Source organism: Paralichthys olivaceus, chromosome 1, assembly GCF_024713975.1.
Source record: "Paralichthys olivaceus isolate ysfri-2021 chromosome 1, ASM2471397v2, whole genome shotgun sequence".
NCBI classification, from domain to species: Eukaryota; Metazoa; Chordata; class Actinopteri; order Pleuronectiformes; family Paralichthyidae; genus Paralichthys; species Paralichthys olivaceus.
Genome location: NC_091093.1, coordinates 29,235,950 through 29,250,183, shown reverse-complemented (window position 1 = coordinate 29,250,183; position 14,234 = coordinate 29,235,950). Strand labels below are relative to the sequence as shown.

Here is a 14,234-nt window from a genome sequence, read left to right as displayed (position 1 = left end):
TGTAGTGTGGCACATCTTGTAAATTATCAGTAAACAAAAATAAAAGAATTAACATCGCATGGACCCATAAAAATATGGAATTGGGAATCAGCTTTATTAAAATACAGTACATATAAGGACAGAAGCAGAAAACAATAAAACAGATTTGAAGGGATGACACCATAACTGTACGCAGCGTCTCAACCATCCATGCCCCGGATCAATATGAGTAAGTAAACGTTCACAAACTAGTCCACATCTCCCTGAATAAGTCAGAAACAGCAGTAGTCGCTCTCTGAGAGTGTAGCATCAGTGGAAGCTGCCTCTCAACAATCAATGACAAAACATAGACGAATATATTTATTGATTATATATTTATTTGACTACATGTCACATTAAGACAATAATCTGAAGAAGACACTGACGTATAAACTGTGTGTTCTGATCAACTTAACCTGAATAAGATCATACTCAGAATAATCAATAATCATTGATAAAACATTAGAGCGTCCTGTCGGAGTTTACACAACATGTTGACATACGACAGTTCCAAGTGATGACATCATGTCCTGGACGTAGTGAGGACGGTGGACTGGACACTGTGTGACAGCTGATCTCAGAGCAGCTCACCTCCTCTGATTCCTCTGGAGCTCTGTCTCCACTCTGCCTCCCAGCAACAAGGCCCAGTCAGAGCCGCTCTACACACAAGCTGCTGCTGCTTCAGCCTCTGGATCATCAGGACACAGCTCAGCCTCCGTCCACACACACTGTCCTCTTCACACTGTCCTCTTCACACCCACCTTTACAAAGATCGTGGCCTCCATCTGTTGAGAGAAGAAGACATCAGTGTTGACAGAGACTCACTTCATCAGCTGTGAGTCAGTGAAGCAGCACATCCAGTATAAAGAGCAGCAGGGACTTCAGTCCTGTTCAGAGGTGGAGCAGCTTCCTCTCTGCTTCATGTTCACGTGTTGGAATGAACACACTAAGAGCTGCACACACTTTGACCATCACGTGTGTTTCCTCTGCATGTGAATGTGCAGAGTGGACACTTGAGAGGTGGATTTCCTGCTGTTACAGGTGAAGACATGTTTCACATAAAAGGGGCGGGGTTTACTGCGTATGACCAATCACAGACATGGACAGTTTGACTGACAGCAGAGTTTGAGGACACACTCTGACTCTGAGGACACACACTGTCTCTGAGGACACACTGTCTCTGAGGACACACTCTGTCTCTGAGGACACACACTGTCTCTGAGGACACACTGTCTCTGAGGACACACACTGACTCTGAGGACACACTGTCTCTGAGGACACACTGTGGTGCAAACCTCTGACATCACTACTCAATAAAAACACATGGAGCTATTTTCAGGGACCTGACTGAGAGCATCTGGTATTTTGGTGACAGGATGAGTCTGGAGAGATTGAGATGTACTGGGTGTGTTAGTGGCTGAGATCAACTGAACCAACCAGACGTTGGTTTAAACTTCTCTTCTCCGTCCCTTTAAGGAGAGTGTGCACCACACAACAGTGGAGAGTCACGCTGGTCAGTGGGCGGAGCTTTTATACGGGTTGATCTCCAACTTAACCTGCTTCGGAGCATGTTAGCCGTTCATCATCAGTTACCATGGTGATTTAACCAGAGAAGAAGTGAACGAGCTTCGTAGGACTGAAAAAACTAAACCTGAAGTTAACCTGATAACCACAAATCCTGCTTCGTAGTACAGACCCTGGATCTGTACTGTGATACTGACTGTGTTTAGTAAAATACTGATGAAAGCAGCGTGGACTGACTCCAACCATCTACTGACCTCAGAGTCTCCAGTCGACAGTCTGAACTCTGCTCTAGATCAAGCAGCTCCTTCACTTCTGAGTCCTGCAGCTCGTTGTAGCTCAGATCCAGTTCTCTCAGATGAGAGGGGTTTGACCTCAGAGCTGAAGCCAGAGAAGAACAGCTGATCTCTGACAGACTGCAGTCCCACAACCTGGATAAAGAAATGTGAATATTTGAATGTGTCCTCCTGTTATTGTGGATCGTCATCATGTCAACACAGACTCTCAACATGCTGCTGACCTCAGTCCAGTCTGTGACCTGAAGATAAATATCACATCAGACATGTTGGACCATTGTTTCATTCATCACCTTCTTCTCTGTGTGTTTGGTCACTGAGTAGGTTTGTGTCATTAAACACTGTTTAAAGTAGAGATGGCTCCTGACAGTCACTTCCTGTTTGGTTCTATACTCATCAACTGTCCAACGTGCTTCAATAAGAACGTGTCTTATTGTTGAGAACCTGAGGAGGACGAGTGCTCGGCCTCAGTCCACATGTTACTCACTGACACTAGTGATCAGGAGCAGGTGTGTGCAGGTGAATGGAGTTGGGCTGATGAGGTGGATGTGACTGACAGGCTGGGTGAGGGACAGATGACTGAGGGACAGTGAGCAGAGCAGAACTGAGACAATTCAATTTAAATAGATAATGACCAAATAAGAAGGAACGTTGGAAAAGTGAACATTCAAGGATTTAAGGACCTGACCTCAGAGTCTCCAGTCGACAGTTTGGACTCTCCAGTCCAGCACACAGCAGCTTCACTCCTGAGCCCTTCAGGATGTTTCTACTCAGATCCAGTTCTCTCAGATGTGAGGGTTCTGACCTCAGAGCTGAAGCCACGACTTCATAGTGAGTCTCTGAGAGTCCACAACCACCGAGTCTGTAATTAAAGAAAATATCAAATCTGTGAGAATAAAATCAGAAAACACAACATTCATACAACACGTGATCATGTGACCCTCACCCTGGTAAATCCTCTTTTTGCCTCATGAACATTTTATCTTAAAAACACCTCAAGAGAATCCTTTCAGATCTGGTACAAGCGTTCATTCAGACTAACAAAGTGGCAGAGGATGTGTTCACTGATTCAACATGTTATTGATCATGTCTGGACTCACAGAGCCTTCCTGCAGTTCCTCACAGCTGGGATCAGTCTCAGTCGACTCTGGTATGATGTGTTGAACTTCTCCAGGTCCAACTCGTCCAGAACCTCCTCTGACATCTGCAGCAGGTAGGCCAGAGCTGAGCAGTGGATCTCAGAGAGTTTCTCCTTTGATTTGTTCTCTGACATCAGGAACTGTTGCATCTGCTGATGTACTGAGTGGTCGTTCATCTCAGTCAGACAGTGGAAGATGTTGATGCTTCTGTCAGGAGAAATGTCATCACTCTGCATCTTCTTCTGGTTGTTGATGATTCTCTGGATGATATTTGGATTGTTCTCTGTCTGACCCAGCAGGCCTCCTAAGACTCTCTGGCTGATCTCTGGATTGTTCTCTGTCCGACCCAGCAGGCCTCCTATGATTCTCTGGATGTTCTCTGGGTTGTTCTCTGTCCGACCCAGCAGGTCTCCTAAGACTCTCTGGTTGGACTTCAGACTGAGGCCGTGAAGGAAGCGAACAAACAGATCCAGATGACCATTTTTACTGGTGAGGGATTTCTCCATGGTTCTCTTCAGGAGGTCATCCAGGGAGAAGGTGTTGTCTGTGTTCCCATATGTTCCCAAGAAGTTTTTGAGTTCTTCTATGTGTGTGTAACAGTGGAACATGTAGACTGCAGCCAGAAACTCCTGAACGCTCAGATGAACAAAGCAGTAGACTGATTTCTGGAAGATCACACACTCTCTTCTGAAGATCTGAGTACAAACTCCTGAGTACACCGAGGCCTCTGTAAAATTAAGACCAAACTGCTCCAGGTCTTCTTGGTAGAACATGATGTTTCCTTCCTCCAGATGTTTAAGTGCCAGCCTCCCCAGCTTCAGAAGAATGTCCCTGTCAGCCTCCGTCAGCTGCTGTGGACTCGTCTCATGTCCTTCACCGTACTTGTTGTTCTTCCTCTTTGTCTGAACCAGCAGGAAGTGTGAGTACAGGTCAGTCAGGGTCTTGGGCAGCTCTCCTCTCTGGTCTGTGGTCAACATGTGCTCCAGAACTGTAGCACTGATCCAGCAGAAGACTGGGATTTGACACATGATGTAGAGGCTCCTGGACGTCTTGATGTGTGAGATGATTCTGCTGCTCAGCTCCTCATCACTGAATCTCCTCCTGAAGTACTCCTCCTTCTGGGCGTCAGTGAAGCCTCGTACTTCTGTCACCCTGTCAACACATGTAGGAGGGATCTGATTGGCCGCCGCAGGTCGGGAGGTTATCCAGACGAGAGCCGAGGGAAGCAGATTCCCCTGGATGAGGTTTGTCAGCAGCACGTTGACTGATGACTTCTGTGTGACCTCAGACACGACCTCCCTGTGGTTGAAGTCCAGAGAAGGTTTGCTTTCATCCAGGCCGTCAAAGATGATCAAAGGTTTACAGACAGCGAGCGTCTCTGCCGTGAGCTTCTCTAATGTTGGATGGAAAACACGGAGCAGCGTGAGAAGACTGTGCTGCTCGTCTTTCACCAGGTTCAGCTCCCTGAACGAAAGCACAACCAGCAGACCCACATCTTGGTTTTCTAAACCCTCTGCCCAGTCCAGAGTGAACTTCTGCACCGAGAAGGTTTTTCCAACGCCAGCGACGCCGTTGGTCAGGACGACTCTGATGCTGCTCTGCTGGTCAGTGAAGGCTTTAAAGATGTCGTGGCACTTGATGGGAGTGTCGTGGAGGCTCTTCCTCTTGGAAGCCATCTCAAGCTGCCTCACCTCATGTTGAGTATTAGCCTCTTCACTCTGTCCCTCTGTGATGTAGAGCTCAGTGTAGATCCTGTTGAGGAGGGTTCTACTTCCTGTTTCCTCAGTTCCTTCAGTCACATGTTCACATCTCCTCCTCAGACTGATCTTATGTTGGTCTAAAACCTCCTGCAGACCCCGATCTGCTGAAAGACAAGAAACAATGTGAGACTAAAGACAGAGAATCTGAGAATCTGCTGATTGTTTTCATCAGATACAGAAAAACTAGAGAAAATCAAAGCTTTTGAACTTTGTGCTTTTATAACCAAGTGAAATGTTGATGCTGTATGAAGGAACAAAATCAAACATGTGCTGTTGTCAGAAGTGAAGACATCAGCAGACACATGTACAGTGCTGCTCTGACCGGCTGTCTGAGCTCCAGCTCCTCTTCTTGATCTTTGTCCACACTGGGGACAGGAGGAGTCTCCTGAAGAACCAGACTGGTCCCAGTATGAGGTGATGCACTGTCTGCAGAACCAGTGTCCACAGCTGGTGGAGACTGGATCCTTCAGGACGTCCTGACACGAAGCACAGCGGGACGACTGCTCCTCCTCAGAAACATTACTCCTCCTCCTCTCTCTGTGAAGACATGTCCTGATAAGTCAAATGTCACAGTCACAGGTCGTCATCACTTCTGTCAAGGAGGTTTTGTTTCCACCCTGTATGTTTGTGTGTTGGTTGGTTTGTTCGTTAGTGGGATTATAAAAACCACTGAACAGATCACCAGTAAACTTGGTGAAGGATGTGTTCTGTGAACCAGATGTTCAGAGGACTGATGTTTATGAGTGAGTGAAATTTGGTGCAGATCCAAATAAAAATGAGTATGTAGTGAATTTCAAAGTGGTTTCATCAGGAGCGTGTTGGGCCTTGGTGGAGGTCTGAGCTCTTTGAGGGATTCTGAGAGATTAGTCACCAATTTCAATGAAGCTGTGTCCTAATGCAGGGGCCACACTAGAGGAAACTACATCCTCTTCAGATCAGTTCACAGTAGAAACAGTCTCTTACTTTGTGTGTGAGGGTCCAGGTTCATTACTGAAGAATAGAGGTTGTTCCATGGACCGGTCACTCTTCAGAGACACACAGCTGAACTCTGGAGACTCTGCTCTGTCCTCTTCCTCCTCATAACCACTCATCTTCAGTCTGAGAGGAAAAACACTGAGCTCACAGGAATCAGGACAAACAGGTCTGTTCAGGAAACACACCAAGCAAGGACACACACACACACACACACACACACACACACACACACACACACACACACACACACATGTATGATTCTGTATTAAACACTTGATTAACAGATGTGATGAAGATAAAAAGTGAAATTGTGAGTTAACTCTGCTAATGAGTCATTTGAAGACACTTTGTTCCACACCTGCTGTTCACATCTGTCTCTGGTGATCCCATCACATGGAAACTACGTCTGTCACCAGGTGTCAACTGACAAACTTGGAGCCGTGTGATCAGCAGATGGATGTTAACAGCAGGTGAGAGAGTGTGACAGTAAAACTTTCATAAAGTTGTGTGAACACTCACCTGCTCACTTTTCTTCTCCTGCTCCTCCAAGTGAAAATGGAGTCTGACACTCACCTGCTCTCATGCTCCTCCTCCTTCCTCTCAGACTCATTGGCTCCAGATGCAGAGCAGAGATAATAATGGAATGATGAACTTCAACATGCTATAATGCTCTAATGGTGCAGTAACATAGTTAAAATGACAAAATAATGTCATATATCTTTACTGATGTATTTGAACAATTTAGAGACATGAGATAAGACGTCATAATATAGAATGCAGAAGCTTTTCGTCACTTTAAAGCTACTTTTAAGATGGTGTTGTGCGATAAAGTACCACTGTTTACTCCCCATCGTTATGATCACAGCTACACGTGTCTCAAATAGTCCAACAAGACATTAACAACATGCTCAGTGACTGCAGACTCTGCAGACTCTTTGTTGGAGTCCAAACTAGAAACCTGTGCAGTGTCCTCGCATTGAGCAAAGCGGGAAACAAGTCAAACATTGACATCTGCTGGTAAAGGACGTGAATGCATTGAGAACTTCTTGCCCTGTGTTCTACCAGTCAGGAAGGGCCTCCTCCCAGGGTGAATATCAAACTGTAAATCAGAGTCCGAGGTTGGAGAGTAGGCCAGGATACCTGGTTCAGGTTAGTCAGGGTTGGAGTCAGGTCAAGCATCATAAGAGTCAACTGGTTGGGGGGAGGGAAGGTTTAAGTGAAGTGACAAAACCTGATTAGGAAACAACCTGGTGGTGGCAAGAATGTAATATGATCATTTTTAGATTTGGGGGAGGCCTGCTAATCTGGCCTGTTGTCTCCTGCTGTCTTGTCCACAGCTCCACAGAAATGCAAACAGATATAAAAATACCATTCAAAGAATATGACTTTTATTTGTGCCACAGCAAAACATACATTCAATGCCTTCACAGATTCACTTTTATTGACTTCATATATTAACTTACCTGTGATGCACACAGCACATCGTGGAGCAAATAGAACTTTTCTGGGTGTTCAACAAAGTGAGGAAAAGTATAGAAACCAACAGATCCTAAAACATATTCACATTCTATGAGCTGCACGTGTAGTTCCACAGATCAACTTGTAAAAATGAGCAGAGCTCTACATTCATTACAGGAGCAGTCCTGGTTTCATCCACCCACCTTTTCCACAACCACACATACAAACATTTCTGTCTGTGAACACAGAATTACAATATCAAATAATGAGAAAAGACAAAGTCTGAATGACACAATAAAGAGTCCAGAGATCAACTGACAAACAAGACAACAACACTTTCAGGGATAAACAACAAACACACTGATCAGTTCAAATCATTCTGTTTCTCAGACTTTGAGCAGAGTGAACCCTCTTTAACACACAAAACTATACAAACACAAACACAAGCTTTTCCTCCACCAGTGAAACATCTTGTCAAACAAATGTCTAGAAGAACAAGAAGTCAAGAGACTGTTGGACTCACCGGATGTTCACAGGAGAGAAGAGTCTGATCAGCTGTTTGGAGACAGAGCTGCTACTGGACCAGCTGCTGTGCATCCATCTGTCCACAGGGAGGCGCCCTCATGACTTCTGCTCCGTGTTTAAAGGCGGAATGGTGGAATCAATGATTCACACATCAATTAAAAAGTGTTGAAAGGAAAGATTGGAGACTTTCTGTCTTTATATGATTTTTCACAATATTTATTATCTATTTAATTCTCTCTCCTATCAGTGGAATTCAATGGCTGATGTGCATTCCACTGTATATATTCTGTTTCAATTGTAAATATAATTTCTATTCTATTTCTATTTTATACCTCCTTGCTCTTATATTGCGTGTTTACTTATTTATTGCTTTTACCAGAGTCCCTACTATTACTACTGTTGTGATGATACTATATTAAACGTGGCACCATTCAATGTTGTGCTTTTGGGCATTCAATAAATGTGGCTATCAGAAACATTAAATATGAATATTAAAAATATTAAATGATAACTTGAATTGATAAAAGATAAATCGGGGCACCGCCCGTCAAAGGAAGGGAAAAGACAGTGTAACCTGGAGTGTATGACCCAGTAAGTTAGACAGGTAGATAAATACCGTACCCTGGTTCAACTCAAGGAGCGAGGGAAGGCTAATGTGCAAAGTTAACACAAATATTTATTTATGTAGTGATCGAAAGTTTAGCGAGACAGTTAAATGCCAATCAGGTTCACCAAATGTATCCAGAATAAACGGTACGAGAGGCTGATGATTCCAAAAGATTAACAATTTATTTAAGTCGGACAATTATTTAAAAAGACTGATCAAACAGCACAGGATCAAGTGCAAAGTATAGGGTACTGGCTTGTACGTGATATAAATAACAGTTTAAAAGGAGAGAAATTAACAGCTCAAGACCCAATTCAACAAGTTAAATCATCATGCATAAAACAAGCACAGCACACTTTAAGGATCCTAACAATGGTGTGATTCCACCAGTGGATTAGCACAGCAAGCGATATAATACAATAAAATCACAGAAGAGGGCCTCAAGTTTACGGAGCCAATAACTCACTAATATTCAAGCCATTTACACCTGGATTGCATAGTACCCATCAGTCATATTGCACCTTGCCCACAAAACCAAGAACAAAATAAAACAAAACAAAGAAACCAGAAATAAAACTAATTAATCAGAAATAAAACTAATTCTAAACAAACAAATAATCTAAATGAAATCTAAATGTGGGAAAAAACAGTGACCATAAATATTCTGCCAGAAGGCAGCCCTACAAAACAAACATGTCATTTGGTCACACAATTATTAAAACAAATATATCAAAATGTTTCAAATCATTTGCAAACATAACACATCATTATGACATACCTTCAGAGCATTAAAATACAGCGGAGACCCCACCGTCCTTATTGTCTTGACGACAAATACTAAAACAGGAAAAGACAACTACACTTAATGTCACAGACACAATGGTATAAACTCCGAATAAATGTTGAGGCGCATTACTTACAGGTATTGTTCTGAGTTTGTGGGGACACGCTAACTGGAGGAGACACAGTGTGCATGTGTGGCGACACACACACACACACGCGGCTGTACGCTGGCCTCGCAACAAACAATTCGCGTCCACACCATAGACTGTATATAAAGATAGGTCCACACCTGCTGCGCGCACGCTACACTACCTCACCGGACCGGCAGTGGAGAGAGAGAGAGAGAGAGAGAGACAGCGACTACGGCGTCCTTAAATAACCTTCGCCGACTCCCCGCATCCTATAGGCATCGCCGTCCTGTCAGGTAAATTAGAGCTGTGTTTTTATATCTAAAATAACATAAGCATAACTGGGGAAATAACACCGCTAAAAATATCCTGTTTTAACTTAACCTTTTTATTAAGGATTGACCCCATTACACTTACACAAACAACTCAGAGTGAAATCCATTCGGATTCAAAATCCTCCGAATAAACAAGAAAATAACAAACCGAAATAAAGTGTCCTTTCCAGCTTCTAGCTGTTCTGATAGCAAAGTTCAAAGTTCAATAAAGTTCAGTCCAAAGTCAGTTAGAGTCCATGTCAAAGTCTATGGAGTGTGTGTGTGTGTGCGTGTGTGTGTGGAGCTCCTGGTCAATATCCACACTGTCCGAATAATGTCCATCCAGCAGAAAACAATGTGCAGAGCAGAATCTAAAGTTCTCCATCACTTTCTGTACAGAATTATATTTCTTGTCTCTGTCCAACTCCAACGCAACCTAGAAACAACTGTATCATGAGACATAAACCTCAAGTCACCGTTCATGTGAGTCTCTCACAGTGTTTCATAACTCACTGAAACATCTCCGCGACGTTTACGGTCAATCTCCGGTTGTTTCCTCTGAAACACGAGAACAACACGAGCTTTCATCGGGACTGAACACGTGCTCACCGATTAGCATATTAGCACGTAGCATACAAGCAGAGAACTCAGCGGAGTCCTCGGTAAAGGAAACGTGAAGAATCTCGGAACACTTCGTTGTAGCATCAGTGTCGGGGCTCGACGAGTGCGTCTAATTCCCAGCATGCAAAGCACGCGCTCGCTGAATATCCTGTATTGACTACGCACGAAGCGCCCCCTGGTGGCTACTCAAAGCAACTACAGTCACAAACACAGCTCTCTTCATGAACTCACACATGAAGATGAATGAACATGAATCCAGCAAGAAAACACACGCAATAAACCCAACTGTATTTTTCATGGGGTTACAACAGCAAATATATTGAATGAGTCTCATGGAATTACTGACTACAAATCTGGAACTCTGATGAATAACTGAATAAATAACAATCCTTTGCGTAGCCTAGCGTAATAATAAAGCCCAGTTGTGTTACCCGTCCATGAAAAAGGGGGGAAGGTCCTTTTTGGATGTGCAGTTTGAAGTCCAGTGAAGTGGTCCTGTTGGTTTGTGGCTCCTGTTGTGCGTCTGTGGTCAGACCTTGTGTCGTGGCCAATTCTGCTGAAGTTCTCTCGCGTCGCTGCCTTTGGAAGGTTTTAGCAGTCGGCTCCAGGCAGGCCTGCTGGAAGTTGGAGAGCTTGGGTGGGGAGGAAGTCTCCCTGGCTGGGAGAGCAGGAGCAGTACCTCCTCCTCCAGGAGCGGTTGGTAGGCAAGACAGAAAGAGATGGAGGAGATTCAGAGAGAGGCTCTGCCAGTACTGCGGCCAGCCAGGCCACACCCTTGTCCAGTGTCCAAATCGGCCAAAAGATTAGGCTCATCAGGCAGAGGAGGGACCCTGTTGAGCCAGACGAGCTCCTCCATCAACCGTAACTCATCCCAAACTTCTCTGGTAGATGCTAAGATCAGTATTAATTCTCTCTGTCTCCCTCTCTAGGCCCTGGTGGGTTCTGGAGCTGATGAGAACTTCATGGACTCTAATCTAGTTTCTCAGAGCAACATCCCTCTCACTCCTCTTCCTGAACCCATAGAGGTTAATGCCTTAGATGACACCTGGCTCGAATTACCCACCAAACCACCCCTATTACCCTGCTCACCTCCAACCACCAAGAGTCCATCCAATTTCTGGTCATATCTTCTCCTCACTCACCCTTGTTTCTGGGTCAACCCTGGCTGCAACTCCACAATGCCCACATTGACTGGAGACGTGGCAGTGTAGTAGGTTGGAGCGTACATTGTCACTTACACTGTCTCAGATCGGCCAGGCCTTCTTCAGGTTCCATTCACTCACCTGTTTCTAAAACTCCTGACCTATCCCTTGGTCCCTCAGTTTATCACGACCTTGGGGAGGTTTTTCAGAAAATAAGACAAGGCCCTTTCATTACCCCCTCACCAACCTTACGATTGCACCATCAACCTCCACACGCTTCCCTCCAGCAGAATGTTCAACCTGTCAAAACCTGACAAAGAGACTGTGGAACAATACATTCAGGAAGCGCTGTCTGGGGGACTCATCAACCATCTTCATCCCCTGTAGGAGCTGGATTCTTTTTTGTTAAAAAGAAAGATGGCTCCCTGCGACCCTGTATAGACTTTCATGCTCTCAATAATAGTAGAGTTAAAAACAAGTATCCACTGCCCCTGATAGAATCAGCTTTGATCCCGTTCATGAGGCTAACAACTTCTCTAAATTAGATGAGTGGAAGACGGCTTTCAACAACCCGCTTGTGCCATTTGAGTACCGGGTGATGCCGCTTAGCCTCACCAATGCTCCCGCCGCCTTCCAAACCTTAGTTAACGATGTGCTCAAAGACATGCTGAACCGATCTGTGTTTGTGTATCTAGATGACATCCTCATTTTCTCCTGAAGTCAGCAAGAACATCGGCAGCACGTCAGGTTAGTGATCCGGAGACTTCTAGAGAACAAACTTGACTTTGTGACTCTAAAGTGAAAAATTCCTTCATGTTCACAAAGCACGAACATTAATTAGCTAATGATGCATTAATAACAGCTTCTCACCATCATCATTTCAGACAGAGGAGTAAAGTCAGAGCAAATCTGAGTCTTTTTACGTAACTCATTGAAAAGAGAGCAGGGTTCCAGTTCCAGTCATTAAGCATCTATTCCATTGACATCACTGCCACGTCCTACCACGTTCTTGTGTACCAGATTGTTGTACATCGTTCTAACAACAGCTCAACTCTCTATCAACATCTATGATGCCTGGATAAAAGTCATTACACAGAAACTGGTTACATCGTGTTGGCAGTCTTGAAATGATTTGCCCCGAGACTGTTGTGTGGATCGGAACGTACACTAGAGGCTAACACACCTTGAAATTGTCTCTACCGCGAGACCTAAAGCTGCAAGACTAAAGACAAGTGAAGGAAAGACATTTTCTACTACGTTTGCAGATAAATGGAAACTAACAATACATGATTTGCATATGTGCAGAAAAAGAGCAGATATTAAATCAGATAAAGATGTGTACAATAGGCTACATAAATATACATATGGAAATACTGGAATGTACAGATGGGAATGCAGTGAAGTGAGCACGTGTCACTTGTTGCACATTGTTACAGTGCAAAGTAATAATGATGTCCTCAAAAGGTTTTCGACAGCAGAACATGTAATATAGCCGACACGCATACAACAGTTATATCACTTAATATTTGAATGCAGTTCAAAAAACACAAGTACTAAGCAATATGAGGACACAATACTTAAGAGAAATGACTTTGTTCTCCTTGATCTTTAGGGAAACCTAGTGTGGGAAGCCCAATCACTCATTTGTTGTGCAGCGCTGTTAGGAGTGTGTAGTGTGGCACATCTTGTAAATTATCAGTAAACAAAAATAAAAGAATTAACATCGCATGGACCCATAAAAATATGGAATTGGGAATCAGCTTTATTAAAATACAGTACATATAAGGCAGAAGCAGAAAACAATAAAACAGATTTGAAGGGATGACACCATAACTGTACGCAGCGTCTCAACCATCCATGCCCCGGATCAATATGAGGAAGTAAACGTTCACAAACTAGTCCACATCTCCCTGAATAAGTCAGAAACAGCAGTAGTCGCTCTCTGAGAGTGTGGCATCAGTGGAAGCTGCCTCTCAACAATCAATGACACAAAACAGAAGAATGTATTTATTAATTATATATTTATTTGACTACATGTCACATTAAGACAATAATCTGAAGAAGACACTGACGTATAAACTGTATGTTCTGATCAACTTAACCTGAATAAGATCATACTCAGAATAATCAATAATCATTGATAAAACATTAGAGCGTCCTGTCGGAGTTTACACAACATGTTGACATACGACAGTTCCAAGTGATGACATCATGTCCTGGACGTAGTGAGGACGGTGGACTGGACACTGTGTGACAGCTGATCTCAGAGCAGCTCACCTCCTCTGATTCCTCTGGAGCTCTGTCTCCACTCTGCCTCCCAGCAACAAGGCCCAGTCAGAGCCGCTCTACACACAAGCTGCTGCTGCTTCAGCCTCTGGATCATCAGGACACAGCTCAGCCTCCGTCCACACACACTGTCCTCTTCACACTGTCCTCTTCACACTGTCCTCTTCACACTGTCCTCTTCACACTGTCCTCTCCACACTGTCCTCTTCACACTGTCCTCTTCACACTCACCTAGAGAAAGATCAGTCCCTCCATCTGTTGAGAGAAGAAGACATCAGTGTTGACAGAGACTCACTTCATCAGCTGTGAGTCAGTGATGCAGCACATCCAGTATAAAGAGCAGCAGGGACTTCAGTCCTGTTCAGAGGTGGAGCAGCTTCCTCTCTGCTTCATGTTCACGTGTTGGAATGAACACGCTAAGAGCTGCACACACTTTGACCATCACGTGTGTTTCCTCTGCATGGGAAAGTGCAGAGTGGACACTTGAGAGGTGGATTTCCTGCTGTTACAGGTGAAGACATGTGTCACTGTGTGTTGATGAACATGTGCTTCTGACAAACTGTCAGTGGACAGATGAGACAGATGGACAGATGAGACAGATGGACCTCAGCAGAGCTTCTGCTCTGTAGAGACAGCTCATGGTTACCATGGTGATGATGCT

General features: G+C 44.2%; 2 protein-coding genes and 1 long non-coding RNA gene across 3 annotated transcripts in view; 1 reads left to right on the top strand and 2 right to left on the bottom strand.

The window, feature by feature from the left end:
* The window catches only part of LOC138411103 (NACHT, LRR and PYD domains-containing protein 5-like), a 402,447-nt gene that overhangs the window by 318,716 nt on the left and 69,497 nt on the right, over positions 1-14,234 (bottom strand). The gene's annotated exons all lie outside the window — the stretch shown is intronic.
* LOC138411109 (protein NLRC3-like) lies at positions 74-5,832 on the bottom strand. Its single transcript, XM_069529845.1, has 5 exons — positions 5,698-5,832; positions 2,936-5,271; positions 2,524-2,697; positions 1,797-1,970; positions 74-803 (listed from the first exon to the last, which is right to left on the bottom strand). Exons 2-5 carry the CDS (start codon positions 4,648-4,650, stop codon positions 782-784), a joined length of 2,085 nt encoding a protein of 694 aa, XP_069385946.1. The 5' UTR covers positions 4,651-5,271; positions 5,698-5,832; the 3' UTR covers positions 74-781.
* Positions 9,205-13,611, top strand: LOC138411121 (uncharacterized). Its single transcript, XR_011243778.1, has 2 exons — positions 9,205-9,333; positions 9,364-13,611. It is a non-coding gene; the product is annotated as an uncharacterized lncRNA (long non-coding RNA).